Source organism: Canis lupus, chromosome 1, assembly GCF_003254725.2.
Source record: "Canis lupus dingo isolate Sandy chromosome 1, ASM325472v2, whole genome shotgun sequence".
In the NCBI taxonomy this organism is placed as follows: Eukaryota; Metazoa; Chordata; class Mammalia; order Carnivora; family Canidae; genus Canis; species Canis lupus.
In genome coordinates, this window is record NC_064243.1 from 104480835 (window position 1) to 104499169 (window position 18335).

At 41.2% G+C, this 18335-nt stretch overlaps 2 protein-coding genes across 28 annotated transcripts in view; one reads left to right on the top strand and one right to left on the bottom strand.

Annotated features, from left to right (window-relative positions):
- The window catches only part of LOC112643367 (zinc finger protein 420-like), a 642213-nt gene that overhangs the window by 370866 nt on the left and 253012 nt on the right, over nt 1–18335 (bottom strand). Inside the window, exon 9 of one of the 27 annotated variants that reach the window (XM_025421366.3) lies at nt 11001–11131. The exons of the other annotated variants lie outside the window; for them this stretch is intronic. Within the exon in view, the coding sequence (XP_025277151.3) occupies nt 11046–11131 (86 nt within the window). The 3' untranslated portion in view covers nt 11001–11045. Of the gene's footprint in view, nt 1–11000; nt 11132–18335 lie in introns of those variants that run through there. 27 annotated transcript variants of the gene reach the window in all.
- LOC112643408 (zinc finger protein 736-like) overlaps nt 1–18335 on the top strand; it is a 255589-nt gene that overhangs the window by 193707 nt on the left and 43547 nt on the right. The window lies entirely within an intron of this gene.

Below are 18335 nucleotides of genomic sequence, written 5' to 3' on the forward strand. Positions count from 1 at the left end.
CTCTGCACTGAGCACACAGCCCCATTTGAGGCGGGATCCCATGACCCTGAGATCATGACCTGAGCTGAAATCAAGACACAGATGCTTAACAGAATGAACCAACCAGGCACGCTCAGTAGAACTTTTAACTGTCACTAAAATCATTGCATTCAAACTCATCAAATAACAGTGTTTTCAGAAATCATTTTCGAGAATTCTACATTGTCCTATCTTCTCTACTGAGGACATTAGTGGGTTCAAAATTAGTGAATCTCCAACCAGACTCATATTCCTATTTTTTATTTTTTAAAGGTTTTATTTATTTATTCATGGGAGACACAGAGAGGGAGGCAGAGGCACAGGTAGAGGGAGGAGAAGCAGGATCTATGGGGGGAGCCCGATGCGAAACTTGATCCCCGGACTCTGGGATCTCGCCCTGAGCCAAAGACAGATGCTCAACCACTGAGCCACCTGGGCATCCCCCACCCCCCGCCCTTTTTTTTAAGTTTTGTTTTTTTTTGTTTTGTTTTGTTTTTTAGATTTTGTTTATTTATTTATTCATGAGAGACACAGACAGAAAGAGAGGCAGAGACACAGGCAGAAGGAGAAGCAGGCTCCACGCAGGGAGCCCAACGTGGGACTCGATTCCGCGTCTCCAGGATCAGGCCCTGGGCTGAAGGCGGCGCTAAACCACTGAGCCACCCGAGCTGCCCCCGCCCCCCTATTTTTTAAATAAACGGGTCTTGCTATATCTACGCCAGACCCGGTCACCTTTTTGGAGCAAATAGGAGCCCTGAGATGTGAAGAGAAAGGAGCTGTCCAGCCACAAAGTTGGGAATGAAGAAAGTAGATGACTTATGTGAAGTGCAAAAGTGAAGGAGGAGACCAAACCTTAAAAGTGTCATTTGGGAAGCACTGAGTGAAAGAATTTTCTAAAAGCTTTTGTTGATTTATGTTTCTGTCATAGACAATTCTAACACTTCCCATGCTCCTACATCCTGTAAGATTCTCCTTCCGCTCCCCTGGTCTTACATCATATTCCGGAAGAGGGCCAAGGGACCCTTCCATGGCCTGCGAGGGCCTGCACAATCTGTCTGCTTTTCTATGGCTTTGGGGGGCCTGGGGAAATCTGTGCATATTTCTAAGAAACTCCTTGCTAAGCCATTTTTTCAGTTCCATTTTTGCCTCATAACAGGTGTTGTTTTTTTTTTTTTTTTTTTTTTTTTTTTTTTTTTATTTTTTTAATTTATTTATGATAGGCACACAGTGAGAGAGAGAGAGGCAGAGACACAGGCAGAGGGAGAAGCAGGCTCCATGCACCGGGAGCCCGATGTGGGATTCGATCCCAGGTCTCCAGGATCGCGCCCTGGGTCAAAGGCAGGCGCCAAACCGCTGCGCCACCCAGGGATCCCATAACAGGTGTTGTTACCATATTTCTTAACAATAATGATTTTCTAATTTTGTCATGTGTATATGGAGTTCCTTTGGTTGTGTTCTGTTTTCGCTTTGTGATTAGTTTTCTGTGAAATTGAGCTATGATTTTAGATTCTAAAGTCTTTTTTTTTTAAGATTTTATTTATTTATCCATGAGAGACACACAGAAAGAGACAGAGACACAGGCAGAGGTAGAAGCTGGCTCCCTGTAGGCAACCTGATGTGGGACTCCATCCAAGGACCCCAGGATCACAACCTGAGCCAAAGGCACAGGCTCAACCACTGAGCCACTCAGATGCCCCAGATTCTAAAGTTCTGATAGAACATGCTTGACAGGGCAGCGGTTTAGCGCCACCTGCAGCCCAAGGTGTGATCATGGAGACCCGGGATCGAGTCCCATGTCAGGCTCCCTGCATGGGACCTGCTTCTCCCTCTGCCTGTGTCTCTGCATTTCTCTCTCTCTCTCTCTCTCTCTCTCTCTCTCTGTGTCTCATGAATAAATAAATAAAATTTTAGAAAAAAAAAAAAAAAAGAACACGCTTGACTTACATGTGTTGCCTGGGGGGCTCAGTGGTTAAGCATCTGGCTTTGATTCAGATCATGAATCAAAGGTCTTGGGATGGAATCCTGCATCAGGCTCCCCATTGGGAGCCTGCTTCTCTCTCTGCCTATGTCTCTGCTTCTCTGTTTCTCATGAATAAATAGACTTTTAAAATCTTAAAAAAAAAAAAGAAGGGAGTTTGATAATTAGTAAACAACCCCATATTTATTAAATGTTTTGTTCATAAATATAAATTTCCCTTGAGGCAAATCCCCTTAGAATTTTGTTTTTTTTTTTAATTTTTATTTATTTATGATAGTCACAGAGAAAGAGAGAGAGAGAGAGAGAGAGAGAGAGAGAGGCAGAGACACAGGCAGAGGGAGAAGCAGGCTCCATGCACCGGGAGCCTGACGTGGGATTCGATCCCGGGTCTCCAGGATCGCGCCCTGGGCCAAAGGCAGGCGCCAAACCGCTGCGCCACCCAGGGATCCCCCCCTTAGAATTTTGATCTACTTTTCTCAAGATACATTTAAATTGTGGTATAATTAATACTTAACTGTATGTGCTTTTTAGTGTAGCAGTGATACTCTGTATATTTTAGAGCATTCGTGGTGTTTCTGTATTCAGGAATATCTTTTGTTTCATTACTTAAGTGAAATCATAGTGTATTTATCTCTGTGAATTATTTCAGTCACTATTAGTTTTTTTGTGCATGATGTTTCTTTTTTCAAAGTATGTATATGCTACATTTTCTTTATCTGTTCTCGAACATTTTTGTTGCTTTCATTATTATTGGCTTTTCTGAACATTGCTGCTATGAAATCTGCTTGTGCAAGTATCTCTTGCACATCCTACTTTGAATTCTTTGGTTATATAGTCTCAAGTGGGATGGCTGAATCATAGGGCAATATAATTTAAATTTTTTTACAAAATCCCATGGTTTTCCATAGCGCTTGTGCCATTTGCATCTCATCTAGCAGTCCTTACGGGTTCTATGAGTTCTAAGGATTCTTGTGATTTACAACTCAGAGTAGCTCTTTTTTGGTGTTATTCTCGTTTAATAGTGGAATCTGAAGAAGTAGTGAGGTATGACTCACTGTTTTGCTTGTATTTTTCTAATGAATAGTGATTTTGAGCATCTTTCATATGTTTGTCCATTTGCATATCTTCCCTGGATTTTGCCCTTTTTTTTTTTTTTATGATAGTCACACACAGAGAGAGAGAGAGAGAGAGAGAGAGGCAGAGACATAGGCAGAGGGAGAAGCAGGCTCCATGCACCGGGAGCCCAACGTGGGATTCGATCTCGGGTCTCCAGGATCGCACCCTGGGCCAAAGGCAGGCACTAAACCGCTGCGCCACCCAGGGATCCCCCATTCAATCTTTTGTCCATTTTTTAATCGTACCAGGGTCTTTTTTGTTTTGTTCTCTTTTTTTTTTTGTTTTGTTTTGTGGTTGTTGCAAGAGTTCTTTCTATACGATAGATATTAATTCCTTATGCTCTAAAGGTTCTAGAGAAAATGTCCTCTCATTTCACAGACGGCCTTTTCACTCCACTGAATGTTTCTTTGGAATCACTTTCTCTGAATTCCATGTTTCAATATACTGAGTTTTATTTCATTAGTCTCAAGATAATTACTGGTCATTTTTTAAATTTCATTTTGACCATTGATTGTTCAAGAGTGCGTTGTATAATTTCAAAATATTTGTGGAATTTCTGATTTTCCATCTACTATTCATTTTTTAAAATTAAAATAAGTAAAATTAAATTTTATTTATTTGTCAGAGAGAGAGAGAGCACAAGCAGAAAGGCAACAGCCAGAGGGAGAAGCAGGTTCTCTGCTGAACGAGGAGTCTGATGTGGGACTCCATCCCAGAACCCTGGGATCATGACTGAGCCAAACACAGATGCTTGACTGATTGAGCCACCCAGGCATTCTTTTCTGCTATTCATTCTTAATTTCATTACGTTGTGGTAAAAAAAAAAACAACAAAAAACTTCTATGATTTTAATCTTCATAAATTTGTTAAGACTTGTTTTGCAGACAAACAGGTTGTCTATACTAGAAAATGTTCCATGTATGATTAAAAAGATTATATATTCTGCTCTTGCTTGGTGGAGTGGTATGTATATGTCTATTACGTGTAAGTGGTCTGTAATGCGCAAGTGCTCTCCTTGGACTTAATGTGGTCTTGCTATACAATTAAATTGAGGTATTAACCTCTGCTACTCTCATGACACCATTGAGTTCTTACTTCAATTCTGTCTTTTGTATTTCACATAAATGGGGTCCCTGTTGTTAGGTGCACATATATTTATTATTGTTATAGTATCGACAGAATTTCATTCCTTTATCTATAAATAATGTCATTTTTGTATCCTGACACTCTATGAACTTAATGTGTATTTGCGTGATATTAGTAAGGCCACTGGTCCCTTGTTTGGCTTCTATTTGCATGAAAAGACTTTTCACATACTTTGGCATCTCTTGTGTGTTCTTAGATTTAATGTGACTCTCTTATAGACAGGAGGTTCTTGATCTTGTGGTTTATTCATTCAGCCAATTTGCACCTTTTAATCTACTTAAAAAGTACTCACTGGATGAAAGGACCACTACTGCTGTTTTTTCATACTTTACTTCTTGTGGTTGTTTAATCCCACAATCTCTCTTTTATTGTGCTCCACTATGTTTCTTTGACATTTTGTATTGACAGACTTTGATACCATTCTCATTTTCTTTTTATGAGTTCTACAGGGTTTTTTCTTTTTGTGACCCTAGGGATATCTAAAGCCTCTCAAAGCTATAATAAACCATTGCAACCTGGTATTCTCAACAGCATACAAAACTCTACTGTTTGTCATTTCTACTCCTTCACCCAATTTATGTCACTGATATCCCAAATTCCATCTTTTATGTGGTGTGGTCTATAATTTAGATATATCATTTTTCGCTTTTATTCTTTTAAAAATTTCTGTCACATAAATAAAAGTGATTTGTGCTACCACTTTACAATAGTTAACGTTGCTATATTTGTGGAGCTTTATATTTTCCTGTGGTTTTAATTACTGTTTAGAACCTTTTTATTGTAGGTAGAAAGATTTCCTTTAATATTTCTTATAAGGCAAGTCTACTGGTACACTTCTAGTAGTTTTTCCCCGGAAAGTTTTTATTTCTCCATTTTTGAAGGATAGTATTGCAGATAAAATATCTTTGGTCGATATTTTCTGACCTTTCAGTACTCGAATATATTATCTCATACACTTATTTATACAAGTTCTGCTGAGAAACCATTAATATTCTTAGATGAGTCTGTTGCACAAGGTGAGTTACTTTTATCTTGCTGTCTCAAAATTCTTTCACTTGTGATTTTTGAGAGGTTATCTATCTATCTATCTATCTATCTATCTATCTATCTATCTATCTATCTATCTATGTATCTATCTATGTATTCATTCATTAGAGACACAGAGAGGCAGAGACATAGGCAGAGGGTGAAGCAGACTCCCTGCAGGGAGCCCAATGCAGGACCCGGGATCACGACCTGAGCCAAAGGCAGACGCTCAACCACTGAGCCACCCAGGCGTCCCTGATAGGTTATGTTATTTATAGTGTATCACTGTGTTCATGTCTTGACATCTATCCTACTTAGAATTCACTGAGCTTCTTGAATTTGTATCTTTCTTTCTACAATTGTGAGAATTCTAAGCCAAAAGTTCTTCATGTAAGTTCTCTGCTCTCTTTCACTCTCCTCTCGTTCGCAAGGTCCCCTTAATGTGTATGTTGGTCCACTTGTTGGTGTCCCAATAAGTCCCTCTGACTCTGTCCTTTTCCCCATGATTTTTACTCCCCTCAATGGATAATTGAAAACAAGGGATCTGTAAGTTGTCTAATTCTTGCTTCATTTTGATTAATTCTTTTTTTTTTAAGATTTTATTTATTGATTCATGAAAGATACACATAGAGAGAGAGGCAAAGACACAGGCAGAGGGAGAAGCAGGCTCCATGGGACTCGATCCCGGGTCTCCGGGATCACGCCCTGGGCCAAAGGCAGACACTCAACTCCTGAACCACTGAGGTAACCCATTTTGATTAATTCTTTTGCTGACCATTCAGTGTCTTTTCAATTCAGTTATTGTACTTTTTTAGCTCCCAATTTCTGTTTAGTTGTTTTTTTAGACTTTATGTCCTTTGGATTTTCATTTTGAACATGCATAGTCTACTGGTGCCATGTAGTTACTTGTTGTCTCCTCTTCCTTCATGAACACTTTAATGATCACTATTTTGAATTCTTTGTCAGGCATTTAATACTTCTCTACTAATTTAGGGTCAGCTTTAGGGTTTCACTTTCTTCCTTTTGTTGGAACATGTTTTTCTGTCTCTTCGTTTGCCTGGTGATCTTTTGCTGAGATTTGGGAATTTAAAAAACAGCCTCTGGTCCCAGAATTTATGGACTTGCTTTGTAAAGGAAAACACAGACAGCAGCCACCTGTGCAGTAATTCTGGGACCTGTGACACATATATTCTGGAGGTGTATAGTGTCTGAGTGCTTGTAATTTCACAGTTAAACAATTGTTGTTTCATATTCACTGCATACGATCATTCCTCTCCTGATGCTCTTCAACTCTGCATTCTCTCTGGTGTTTGAACAAGCACTTTCCTTTTCTCTGAGCAGACACCAGAGTACATCAAGGGTGTTCTCATTCCCTCAGCCCTACATGTCATGCATGACAGAAACAAGCCCCACCAGGCAGCTGCAGTGAAGCCAGATTATGGCTCACATAGGTCCCTCATCTTTTCTGAACAGTCTAGAGTTTTCTCACAGTCTTGCCATGAAGTTCCAGGTAGGGTGAGCAGCTATTGTGGGCAATGTAACAAAATTTCCTTTCTTCAAACCGGCTCTTCTTCACTTGTTCTTACATGAGGTTGCTGTGTTCTCCCAACTGGCTTGTGGAGCACTCAAAAGGCAATTTGGTTAGTTCGTGTCCTCATGGTGGAGCATAGTCCTGGTGCTTCCTATTTCTGTATTATCCTAATATCCTATGTTAGATATTCATTTTCTACATTAACATTTTATAGTATATACATGTAAGTGTAGTACGTGGGATCATTTATTGGTATCTTTCAGTTATGGCTTCTCATGGCACCCTGGGATTGTTGACAAAGACAGGCAAAAAGATTTATTACATAAAGTGCTATTGGGAAGACATGGAAGCTGTGGCTTTGAGATCACAGTTAGTGAAAGACTAACAAGGTGATGGCAGGAAGTGAAGAGCAAAAAGAATGTTATTATGGATAAAACTAAACTGTGACGATTACCATTAATGGAACCCTTACTGCCCAAAAAAATAGAGAATAGAAAACATTCTGGAGGAAACCCCATTTGGAGACAATTATGTTTGTGTTGTGCCCAAGATTGAGAATCCGAGAAACCACCAAGAAGCCGACACTGATGCTTGTACACGAGGGTTCATTTACAAGCTTGAGCGTGGGTCCAAGTATACCCGACACAGTGGAGCAGGGACTTGGACCCCGAAGTGGGTTACAGCTGGGTTTTTTATGGGCTGGTCTAGGGGATTTTCAGAAGGGGTGGAGGAATTTTTTCCATTCCAATTGGGGGAAAGTGTGGGGGAGTTTCTTAGGATCTGATATGGGATTCTCTCCGAGGGCATTCTGAGCTTTATTGTCTTTCGGGTATGGGATTCCCTGCCTAGGACATTCTGCAGTTTTTCCTGTAAAGTTCAGCTCTTATTCCCAGGGACTTAAGATGGCTGTACTTGTGCTAATGCTAAACTTGAGGTGGAATGGCCTTAATTTTTCTCGGCCTCCACAGTTTGCAGGATGCCTGGGTGGCTCAGTGGATGAGGGTCTACCTTTGCTTCAGGGTGTGATCCCGGAGTCCCAGGATCAAGTCCTACACGGGGCTCCCCACAGGAAGCCTGTTTCTCCCTCTCCCTGTCTCTGCCTCTCTCTATGTATTTCTCATGAATAAATAAGTAAAATCTTAAAAAAAAAAAAAAAGTTATGTTTGCACAACAGTATCTTTGTGAACCCAAATACCCAATTCCATTATTTAAATGTACTTATTCTCTGAAAAGAAATTTGGAACGTCACTTATTCTATGCTGAAAGTAATGATTTGAACCATTTCAATTATAGAAGGATGAATTATTCAAACATTTATACAAATTAGAAATCTTAAGCCGAACATAAAAGGCCTAGATATATTTAACTTGAGAGATCCTTATCTCAGAGTTCATTATTCTTCTAATAACAAAAACCACTCCTGATTCCAAAGTCCCTAATTTTGATAAACAAGGGCTTGTCTTTATCCAACCACTGTTCATTAGATATCACACAATACATAATTTGTGGCTTTTAAAAAAGATTTTATTTATTTATTCATGAGAGACACAGAGAGGCAGAGACATAGGCAGAGGGAGAAGCAGATGTGGGACTTGAAACCAGGACCCCGGGATCATGACCTGAGCCAAAGGCAGATGCCCAACAACTGAGCCACTTGGGTGCCGCACAATACATAATTTGGAGTAACTTTTTAGGTGTAAAAAAGAAAGAAAAGCCTAAGAAAGGCCTTTGGTGAAGACTTGATCTTCAAGAATTACCAACTTTTTTTTTTTTTTTTTTAAGATTTTGTTTAGGGGATCCCTGGGTGGCGCAGCGGTTTGGCGCCTGCCTTTGGCCCAGGGCGCGATCCTGGAGACCCAGGATCGAGTCCCACGTCGGGCTCCCGGTGCATGGAGCCTGCTTCTCTCTCTGCCTATGTCTCTGCCTCTCTCTCTCTCTCTCCCCCTCCTCTCTGACTATCATAAATAAATAAAAATTTTAAAAAAAATGAAAAAAAAAAGATTTTATTTATTTACTCATGAGAGATACAGAGAGAGAGGCAGAGACATAGGCAGATGGACAAGAAAGGCTCCTCATGGGGAGCGCGATGTAGGACTTGATCCTGGGACCTTGGAATCATTCCCTGAGCTAAACCACTGAGCCACCCAGGCGTCCCTACCATGTTGCTTTTACTAGAGACAGAACTTATGAATGCAATGAATCTAGAAAAGCATTAATATGGATAAATCTTAATAAACTTCAGAGAACTCAGGTTTCAGTTACCATTATAAAAGAAATAAATGTCAGAAAATATTTTATCAAGACTTAAACCTTCTTTTATTTTTTTTAATATTTTATTTTTATTTATATATTCATGAGAGACACAGAGAAAGAGAAAGAGGCAGAGACACAGGCAGAGTGAGAAGCAGGCTCCATGCAGGGAGCCCAATGTGGGACTCGATCCCGGGACTCCAGGATCACGCCCTGGGCTGAAGGCGGACGCTCAACCGCTGAGCCACCCAGGCGTCCCTAAATCTTCTTTTAAAAAGAATTTATTTAATTGAGAGAGAGAGAGCATGAGAACAGAGAGCACAAGCAGGGAGTAGGGAGAGATGGGCCAGGGTAGAGGGAGAAGCAGACTCTCCACTGAGCAGGGAAGCCTGATGTGGGGTTCCTTCCCAGGACCCCTAGATCATGACCTGAGCTGAAGGAAGACCCTTTACTGACTGAGCCACCTAGGAACCCCAAAGCTTAAACTATTTTATATGTCATTGTATCCTTGAAGATAAGATTTACAAATGTAGCAAATGTGGCAGAGCTTTTAAGCAATCTTCCAAACTGACTCAGCAGCAGAGACTTCCTACTGAGGAGAAACCTTATATATGTAAATAAAGTGGCAAAGCCTTAACCCAGCATTCAAGTCTTGCTGGACATCAAAGAATAGATTCTGAGGAGAAATCTTACAAATATAAAAAAAAGTCACAAAGCCTTTACCCAGCACTCAAACCTCTCTAACATGAGAGAATACATACTGGGAAGAAATTCTTACAAAGGTAAACAATTTGGTGAAGGCTTTAACCATTGGGGATCCCTGGGTGGCTCAGCGGTTTAGAGCCTGCCTTTGGCCCAGGGCCTGATCCTGGAGACCAGGGATCTAGTCCCACATTAGGCTCCCTGCATGGAGCCTGTTTCTCCTTCTGCCTCTCTCTCTCTCTCTCTCTCTGTCTGTCTCTCAGGAATAAATAAATAAAATCTTAAAAAAAAAAAAAAAAAGACTTTAACCATTGCTCAAACTTTCTTTGACATTAGAGTCTACACAACTGGGAGAAATGCAACCGATGTAGAGGATATAGCAAAACCTTTCCCCAGAACTACAACCTAAGCACAAAGCAGGCAGAGGGAGAAGCAAACTCGATGCAGGGAGCCCACTGTGGGACTCAATCCTGGGACTCCAGGATCACACCCTGGTCCGAAGGCAGACACTCAACCACTGAGCCACCCAGGCGTCCCTCCCATGGTTTTGAGATGCATGGTATGCAAATTGTATATATAGTAAGCTTAAGATATAATTTAGGTATAACAGAACTGATGAGGAAGAATGTCTATATGTACCCATATTTTCAGATGAAAAGGGGATGTCAGGTCAATATAGTAATAAGGAAATTTCAAAATTGATGATTTTCTAGCACACTTAAATATTACCAATTCGTAATGGGAATAATTTTTTTTATATTGCATTGAATTTATTCCTCCAAAATCTCATGATTCTTGCTTGGCGTGAGAATCTGCACATGCAAGTCGTGTTACCCTATTAGTTGTGTGAGATGTATTGTTTTCCTTGTTCCAATGTTCAGAAACCATTGCTTATGTCTTGCACAGGTTTTCTAAGAATGGTTTCCAGCGAATTACATGATGTTCTAAGATTCATTCAAAATGGAAGTAATTCCACAGTGACTATATTAAGTTGCATGTCATTTAATTGATGTGTTTCATTTCTTCCTCCTTACCTGAAGTGTTTCAAGGCATCTGACACAAAGAACATCATGTTTTGCTCTGGAATCAGATGTTATGAGAGGCACCTGAAACTTAGAGTATGCCTACCCAGATTCAGAAGAATATAATCATGAATGCAAATGAAGTTCTAATTCTTCAGTAGCTTAACTGACTGGGCCACCCAGGTGCTCCTGTGTTTCACATTTTATTTGATGAAATATTTGAGTAGATTCCAGTTCACTATAGGTTGGAATATTTTCATGAAATAATGTGAAAATAAGGGTATTTGTGGGTAATCCCAGGAAGCTTGAGGAGAGCACTGAGGAAAATGAGACATGGAAGACCTGTAAACCAGAAGAGGACTATGTTAGAATCAGATTTCTCTGTAAATAAAAACAATGTGTATGTTTTTGTGTGTGACACCACTAATATCACCACGGAGAGAGTATCTAAGAGTGAGTTATCCATGTATAATTCAGGCATGACTTGTGATTTTGTTACTGCAGTGGCTCTCAAATTTATCTTGCATCAGAATTAGCTGGTGCACTTGTAAAATCTCAGATTTCTAGGCCTCTTTCCTTGTTACATTTCAATTGTTTTAGGCTGTGTCCCCCAACTTTCCATTCCCACAAGTCCTCAGGTGGTGTCAATGGGGCCTCTTTTGGGAACCTGCTTTGAGAATGAAATTCTGGAGGCATCTTTCTGGTGGTCATCATCAATAAAAATATTAGTCCATGAAGGATGCAGTCAAATACACAGATGAGGGGATGCCCAGGTGGCTCAGGAGTTGAGCATCTGCCTTCAGCTCAGGACGTGATCCTGGGGTCCCAGGATTGAGGCTCACATTGGGTTCCCCATAAGGAGCCTGCTTCTCCCTCTGCCTATGTCTCCACCTCTCTCTGTGTGTCTGTCATGAATAAATAAATAATATCTTAAAAAAAAAAAAGATATACAGATGAGCATGAATTGTATTAGGTGGATTGTGGTCCTGGTTCTCCAATGTGAAAATGTGCTCATGTGTGGGCTGGCTGTTTTCTCCTGTGTTTTAACAGGGAAGCTGGACCTGTGTACATGATCCTCAGTAGGCAATACTCAGGCAATATGTGTGTGTCCAGGTCTGGAACTTATACTCTCAAGTCTCAGAGAATGAAGACTGTTCTGTGTGAAGTCTTTTGCTGTTTTTTGTTTTTTTTTTTAATTTTTTTATTTACTTATGATAGTCACAGAGAGAGAGAGAGAGAGAGGCAGAGACACAGGCAGAGGGAGAAGCAGGCTCCATGCACCGGGAGCCCGATGTGGGATTCGATCTCGGGTCTCCAGGATCACGCCCTGGCCCAAAGGCAGGCGCCAAACCGCTGCGCCACCCAGGGATCCCTGTGTGAAGTCTTTTGGATGAAGCATTGATTGTCAAACAGAGGAGAGAATCCAAGAACCAACGTTTTCTGGAAGGGCATGTGAACTCCTCCTGTTTAAATACTGGCTCTATCAATATTTAGATGATGACTGGACTTTTTTTATCTAAACATCTTTGTCAGTTGTAAAGAAAAAAAAACTCTATGGTTCTTTTCTATGCATCCTATTATCTGACATCAGTTACAAAAGAACATTAGCCCAGATGCATAAAATTCTGAATATCAAAATAATTAGAATAAGGCATTAGTAAGAGTGGACCACATATTGTAAACAGTAATGAATGATTTTAGACATTGGCCAATATTTTAGATTTCATTTCTCATGGAAAAGGTAGCCCACAATTCCTGTTTCCCTGCTGATTTCTCTGGGTTTTTCTTTTTTAAATTTTATTTATTGATTCATGAGAGATACAGAGAGAGGCAGAGACAGGCAGAGGGAGAAGCAGACTCTGTGCTGGAAGCCTGATGTGGGACTCGATCCCAGGACCCCGGCATCACGCCCTGAGCCGAAAGGCAGATGCTCAACTGCTGAGCCACCCAGGCATCCCTGATTTCTCTTTTTTTGAATGTAAATAGTGAGCCCTGGAAAATGGTAGCTGAATATTGGACATTGGGAATGATCTTCATGGTCCAGATTTTCAGTGGGAACCATTACTGCAGTGGAACCAGGGCAAGGTTGACAGAGTTTTCTCGGCCATCTGAATGTAGCCAAATGTTGATATTCTAGGGGAATACCAGACACCTTTGCAGTTTTTGGTCTGAAACACTTTCTCCGTATTTTGGATGTAGACTCATTTTCCAGTTTCAGAGTTTCTAGAGTTTCTCACCCTCCGCAGGTTGATAAGGGACTAGATAAGGCTGTGGTGTCTGAGCAAGGATGTTTGGGGTAAATAACATGCACTCATGAAATGTTTATCACCAACTACATGCTTCAGGTATGTGAGTATGCATTGAGTCCAGGACACTGCTGAGAATCTTACATACATCATGCAAGTTAATCTTTCTGAATCCCTGGGAATTGGGGTACTCTATACTTGTTTTTCCCAGGAGGATTTGGATGCTGGTTGTGCTGGGAGTACAGATGCTTTCTCTTCTTTTTCATGATCAGTAATCTTAAAAATAATATTGGATGTGAAGGCACATGTATAGAGAGCAGACTGGGAGAGAGAAAGGAAGGATGGATTAGAGGATCAGAGGGAAATTTGATGGGTCAATATTTGCATTTTTATATTTGGTTAATTTTAATATGTGGACTATGAGTGGACATCCCAGGAAAAAAGGTGGGATGATATGTGTTGCTTTGGAAGCACTGTTATAACCAGAAAGGCGAAAGTGACTCACCAAATTTAGAGTCCTTTGCCTTCTTTATCTGAGCCAAAGCCTCAGGAAAGTGTGAATGCCATCTCAGGCCACCCAGTAGGTGGACTTGCAAGGAACACTGTTCTCTGAGCCATTCTGAGAAGGGAGGTGCAGAGACCGGTAGTTTTGTGGTCTATGGTCATTTTGACAGAATCTAAACTGACAATTCCCTGTTACACTCTGACAGCCACATAATTAGGCAGAGGGACTTTTCCAATGGAAATTTTGGAGCAGCTGAGCTCTGTGCTCACGATGTTTGCCCCAAAATACAAAAGAGGAATCTGGGGACATCAAAAGGATCTCTGGATGGGTGGGACTGAAGAGCATCTTATGTGTTCATATTACCTAGGATTATCCTGAATGTCCAGTCCCTGATCCCCATCTGCTGGGGGCCCTTTTCTTTCTGGCAGGTGCGTATTCAGGATCCTTCAGGATTCACCTGCATTCTCTTTGTGCACATGTGTGAACTTCTGGCAATAAGAAAGGCCAGAACGAGAAAGAGGGCAACAAAAAAATCTGGGTGTGATAACAATGTTGGTTAGAGGGAGGACTGCTGTGTCCATCGTGTCCATAGAGTCCCGGTTTGCCTGTACTGAGAACCCAGGTATGTGGGCTTGACAGACTTCAAGGCTGGTGATCTGGGGAGAAGGGAGGAGCATGTGCCTGCAGTTTTGTGCCTGAGAGGGGCGCTGTGCCCCAATGTCTCTGTGCACACATGCAGCACTTGGGGAAACCCTGTCTGCACAGGAGCAGTGGGGAGCCTTACGGAGACTGAAGTCTGAAGAAGTGAAGGCAGAGTCATGTTGGTGTGTTGTGCACTTGTCCAAAAGGGGGCAGAGAGGGGCAGGTAGAGATGTCATACTGATTCTTATACACACGTTGCAAATGGGCAAGATGTTCAGGCTGTGTGAGAAAAGTGCTCAAAATGAAAGGTAGTACTGTGTGGCTTTAAAAGGTGAACTGATGTATATTCAAAGTTTCCAGAGTTAATTTGGCCAGTTAGTTTGTCTATTCAAATAGTCCCTCACCTGTAGGAGCTAGCAGTGAGATTTTTATTTATTTTTTATTTTTATTTATTTTTGCAGTGAGATTTTTATAGAGAGGATGTGGAAGCAAAGCAAAGATAGTGTTTCATTGTATTTACCTTAAGTGGTTGCCTCATTATTGGAAGGTCTGTTTGACTGTAACTATTTGTGTGTGTGTGTGTGTGTGTGTTTTTCTTTAAGATTTTGTTTATTTATTCATGAGAGAAGCAGAGACACAGGCAGAGGGAGAAGCAGGTTCCCCACAGGAAGCCCCATGTGGAACTTGATCCCAGAACCCCAGTATGAGCCAAAAGCAGATGCCCAACCCCTGAGCCACCCAGGCATACCTGTAATTATTTTTTCTTAAATTCATTTTCTTCTGTTCTGGTCCTATTGTGCTTTGCGTACAGAGGCTACCTAGGCTTTAAAGACACGTCAGTCTATGGCTTCCTTATTTAATTTAACAGTGGAAATGTAGTTGGGGGATCCCTGGGTGGCCCAGCGGTTTAGTGCCTGCCTTTGGCCCAGGGTGTGATCCTGGGTTCCCGGGATCAAGTCCCACGTCGGGCTCCTGGCATGGAGCCTGCTTCTCCCTCCTTCTGTGTCTCTGCCTCTCTCTCTCTATGTCTATCATAAATAAATACATCTTTAAAAAAAAAAAAAAAAGGAAATGTAGTTGGTTGGAGATTATAGGTTCTGAGGGTTTTTTTTTTATTCCATTTGCAAGGATAATTTAGCAATTGTCCATCCATTGTAAGGATGCAGTCATGATGGTACAACAATCTCCTGTCCCAGAACCACCCTGTAAGTCACATGTGTACAAATCAAAAATCCACATTTCATGATGTGTGATAGCAGAAGATGGATACATTCAATTACGTAGTTATATAAACAAGAGTGTTTCCCCAAGGGTGTTGTGTTTATAATTATTGTGGGATACGATGTGGGTTTTTTGTTGCCATAGATCCACTTCTATGGCATTGATTAAGAAAAGCAATTTGAGGGGTGCCTGGGTGGCTCAGTGGTTGAGCATCTGCCTTTGGTTCAGGTCGTGATCCCGGGGTCCTGGGATCAAGTCTCCCATCAGGCTCCCTGCGGGGAGCCTGCTTTTCCCTTTATGTCTCTGCCTCTCTCTGTGTGTCTCTCATGAATAAATAAATTAAATCTTTAAAAAAAAAAAAAGAAAAAGAATTTGACAGTATATCTGATAACACAATATTTATGTAAACACTGAACCAAATGCAAAATATTTTAGCATCTGTGTGTTATACTCTGAATTTGCATAAGAGGGAGGATCCATCTCAACCTGACAAGCTATTATGTCTGAAGATAAAACTATGATTGGTTTGAGGGTAATTGTCTCCAAATTTATAGTTTATAATTTTCTTTTTACAGTTAATGATATGCTCATGGATAGCTGTTTTCTATCATTACCATAACCAATCACTGTGCATTTAGGAGATAATAAAACCATGATTCTGAGTCTGAATTGCAATGGACTTGGGGTCCTATAAGGTTAAAATCATAGTTTCAAGAGGCATTGGATCTTCTCAGGAATCTCAAGGTCAGCAGTCACTTCCAGGAGCATTTAGGTTGTTGGCAGAATTTTCTTCTCATGGTTTCCACAAGATCTCCAACCTGGTCTTACCTTGTGCAGGGTATCCCCACGTAGAGAGAAAATGTTTAATCTCACTGTTTACTCAGAATTTACCTCTGGTCCTTTACTGTCTATTCAGTCGAAAAGGATTACTGGTATTTTATATAAATAAGGTTATTGGTTTGTGGGCTAGAATTAGAAACTGTTGATAATTGTGAATCAAATGCAAATGAGAGAATCAATGAGTAAGAGAATGAATTAGTGACCTCCAAATGTACCCCTGCAACCTCCATCACCCCCAGCTCCATCCCTGTCTTCCCTCCTCTCTATATCTCACTGTCACCACAATCTCTACACCCATGGAACCTTTAGATTTCCATGAAACCTGAATCTTTCCCTGCAAATGACCCTCCTAATCTTCTTCGTTGCTCTTCTAAGTCTATCCAGTGCATTTTAAAACTCTATACCAATAAATCACATTTTGCCTAGCCTGAGAGCCTCAGCTCAAACTTCTGACCCTTCCTTTGACACAAAATCCTCCATTCTCCATTGCCCCATCTATCTTCTCCCCATTCCATGACTTCAGCCTATTTATTGTGTTTTTTATGTCCACTGCCCTCAATGCCTTAGCCATCATTATCAGGAGTCCTTAGTTTCCATATGTCCCTGCATTCATTACCCCAACTCTATACTCCCACTTTCTCATAGGCCTTTTAGCCTACTTTTAGCCACTTTTCTCCCAGTTCTGATGATCTCATTCCACCCACATTTCCTCCCTGTGCCGATCATGTTTCCCAGGCATCAGCTTTTTCTCCCACCCTTTATCTCTGCTAAGAGCACTGAATACCCCCTGGACTGAATTCATAAGCAGCTATCACCTTTCCAACCCATAGTTTTTAACCCTTCATAGGCAGTAAGGTTTATATGCCTTTTACTAAACTTTGCATCCTAATTCCCTTTTCCCAATTAATTCCTCATCCATGATCTCTTTCCTTCCCAGGATTTCTTTCACACTCTTATTCCCTCAACACACACATATGCCTCATGTCCTTAATGTCCGTGTATGTACTCCACCCCCAAACTTAAAACCTGTAGTGCACTTTAATCCCTCAGTGACGTTTAACTCCCTCATGCCCTTTAGCCCTGAAGTGGGTTATATAGTGTGCCTCAAATAAATATGCTCAAGTTCTGGGATGCTCGGATGGCTCAGTGGTTGAGTGTCTGCCTTTGGCTCAGGGCATGGTCCCAGGTACAGGGATCCAGTCCCACATCAGTCTCCCTGCAGGGAGCCTGCTTCTCCCTCTATGTCTCTGCCTCTCTCTGTGTATGCCTCTAATGAATAAATAAATAAAATCTTTTTTTTTAAATGTGCTCAAGTTCTAATTCACAGTACCTGTAATTGTACCTTATTGGGCAATAGTATCTTGTGTTTTTGTTGTTGTTGTTGTTGTTTTTAAGGCAATAGTATCTTTGCAGATGCAATCAAGTTAAAAGGAGGCCATACTGGATTTAGGTAAGCCTGAATTCAGTGGCTGGTGTCCTATGAGAAGAGAGAAGTTCAGACACACACAGAATAGTGCGTGATGATGAAGGCAGAGACTGAGCGATGCATCAACTAGCCGAGGAAGGCCAAGGATAGCTGACAGTCTCCAGAAGTGAGAAAGAGGGAAGACTCCATTCTTGAGATAAAGTATGACCCTGCCAACAGCTTGACTTCAGACATCTAAGAACCTCTAGAACTGTGAGACACTAATACTTGGTTTGTTAATCACCCAGTTGTGGAATTTGTTAAAGAAGCCCTAGGAAACTAACACAGCTTCTATCCTCCCTTCCCCTGTGGCTCTGTTACCCCAAGCCCCCAACTCTCTGCAGCTCCATTTATCCCATACCCTCTTTCATGCCCCACCCCTGTATCACTCCCATCTCCATGCCAAGTACTTTGACCTAAAACTAAAATGTCAGTGCTCTTTCAGTGGCATACATTATAAATATAGTCCTTGATGATGTTGTTAAACATATACATCCTTCTGGAGCACCTGGGTGCCTCAGTCAGTTAAATCTCTGCCTTCAGCTCAGGTCATGAAACCAAGGTCCTGGGATCAAGCCCTGCATCAGGCTCCCAGCTCAGCGAGGAGCCTGCTTCTCCCAGTCCCTT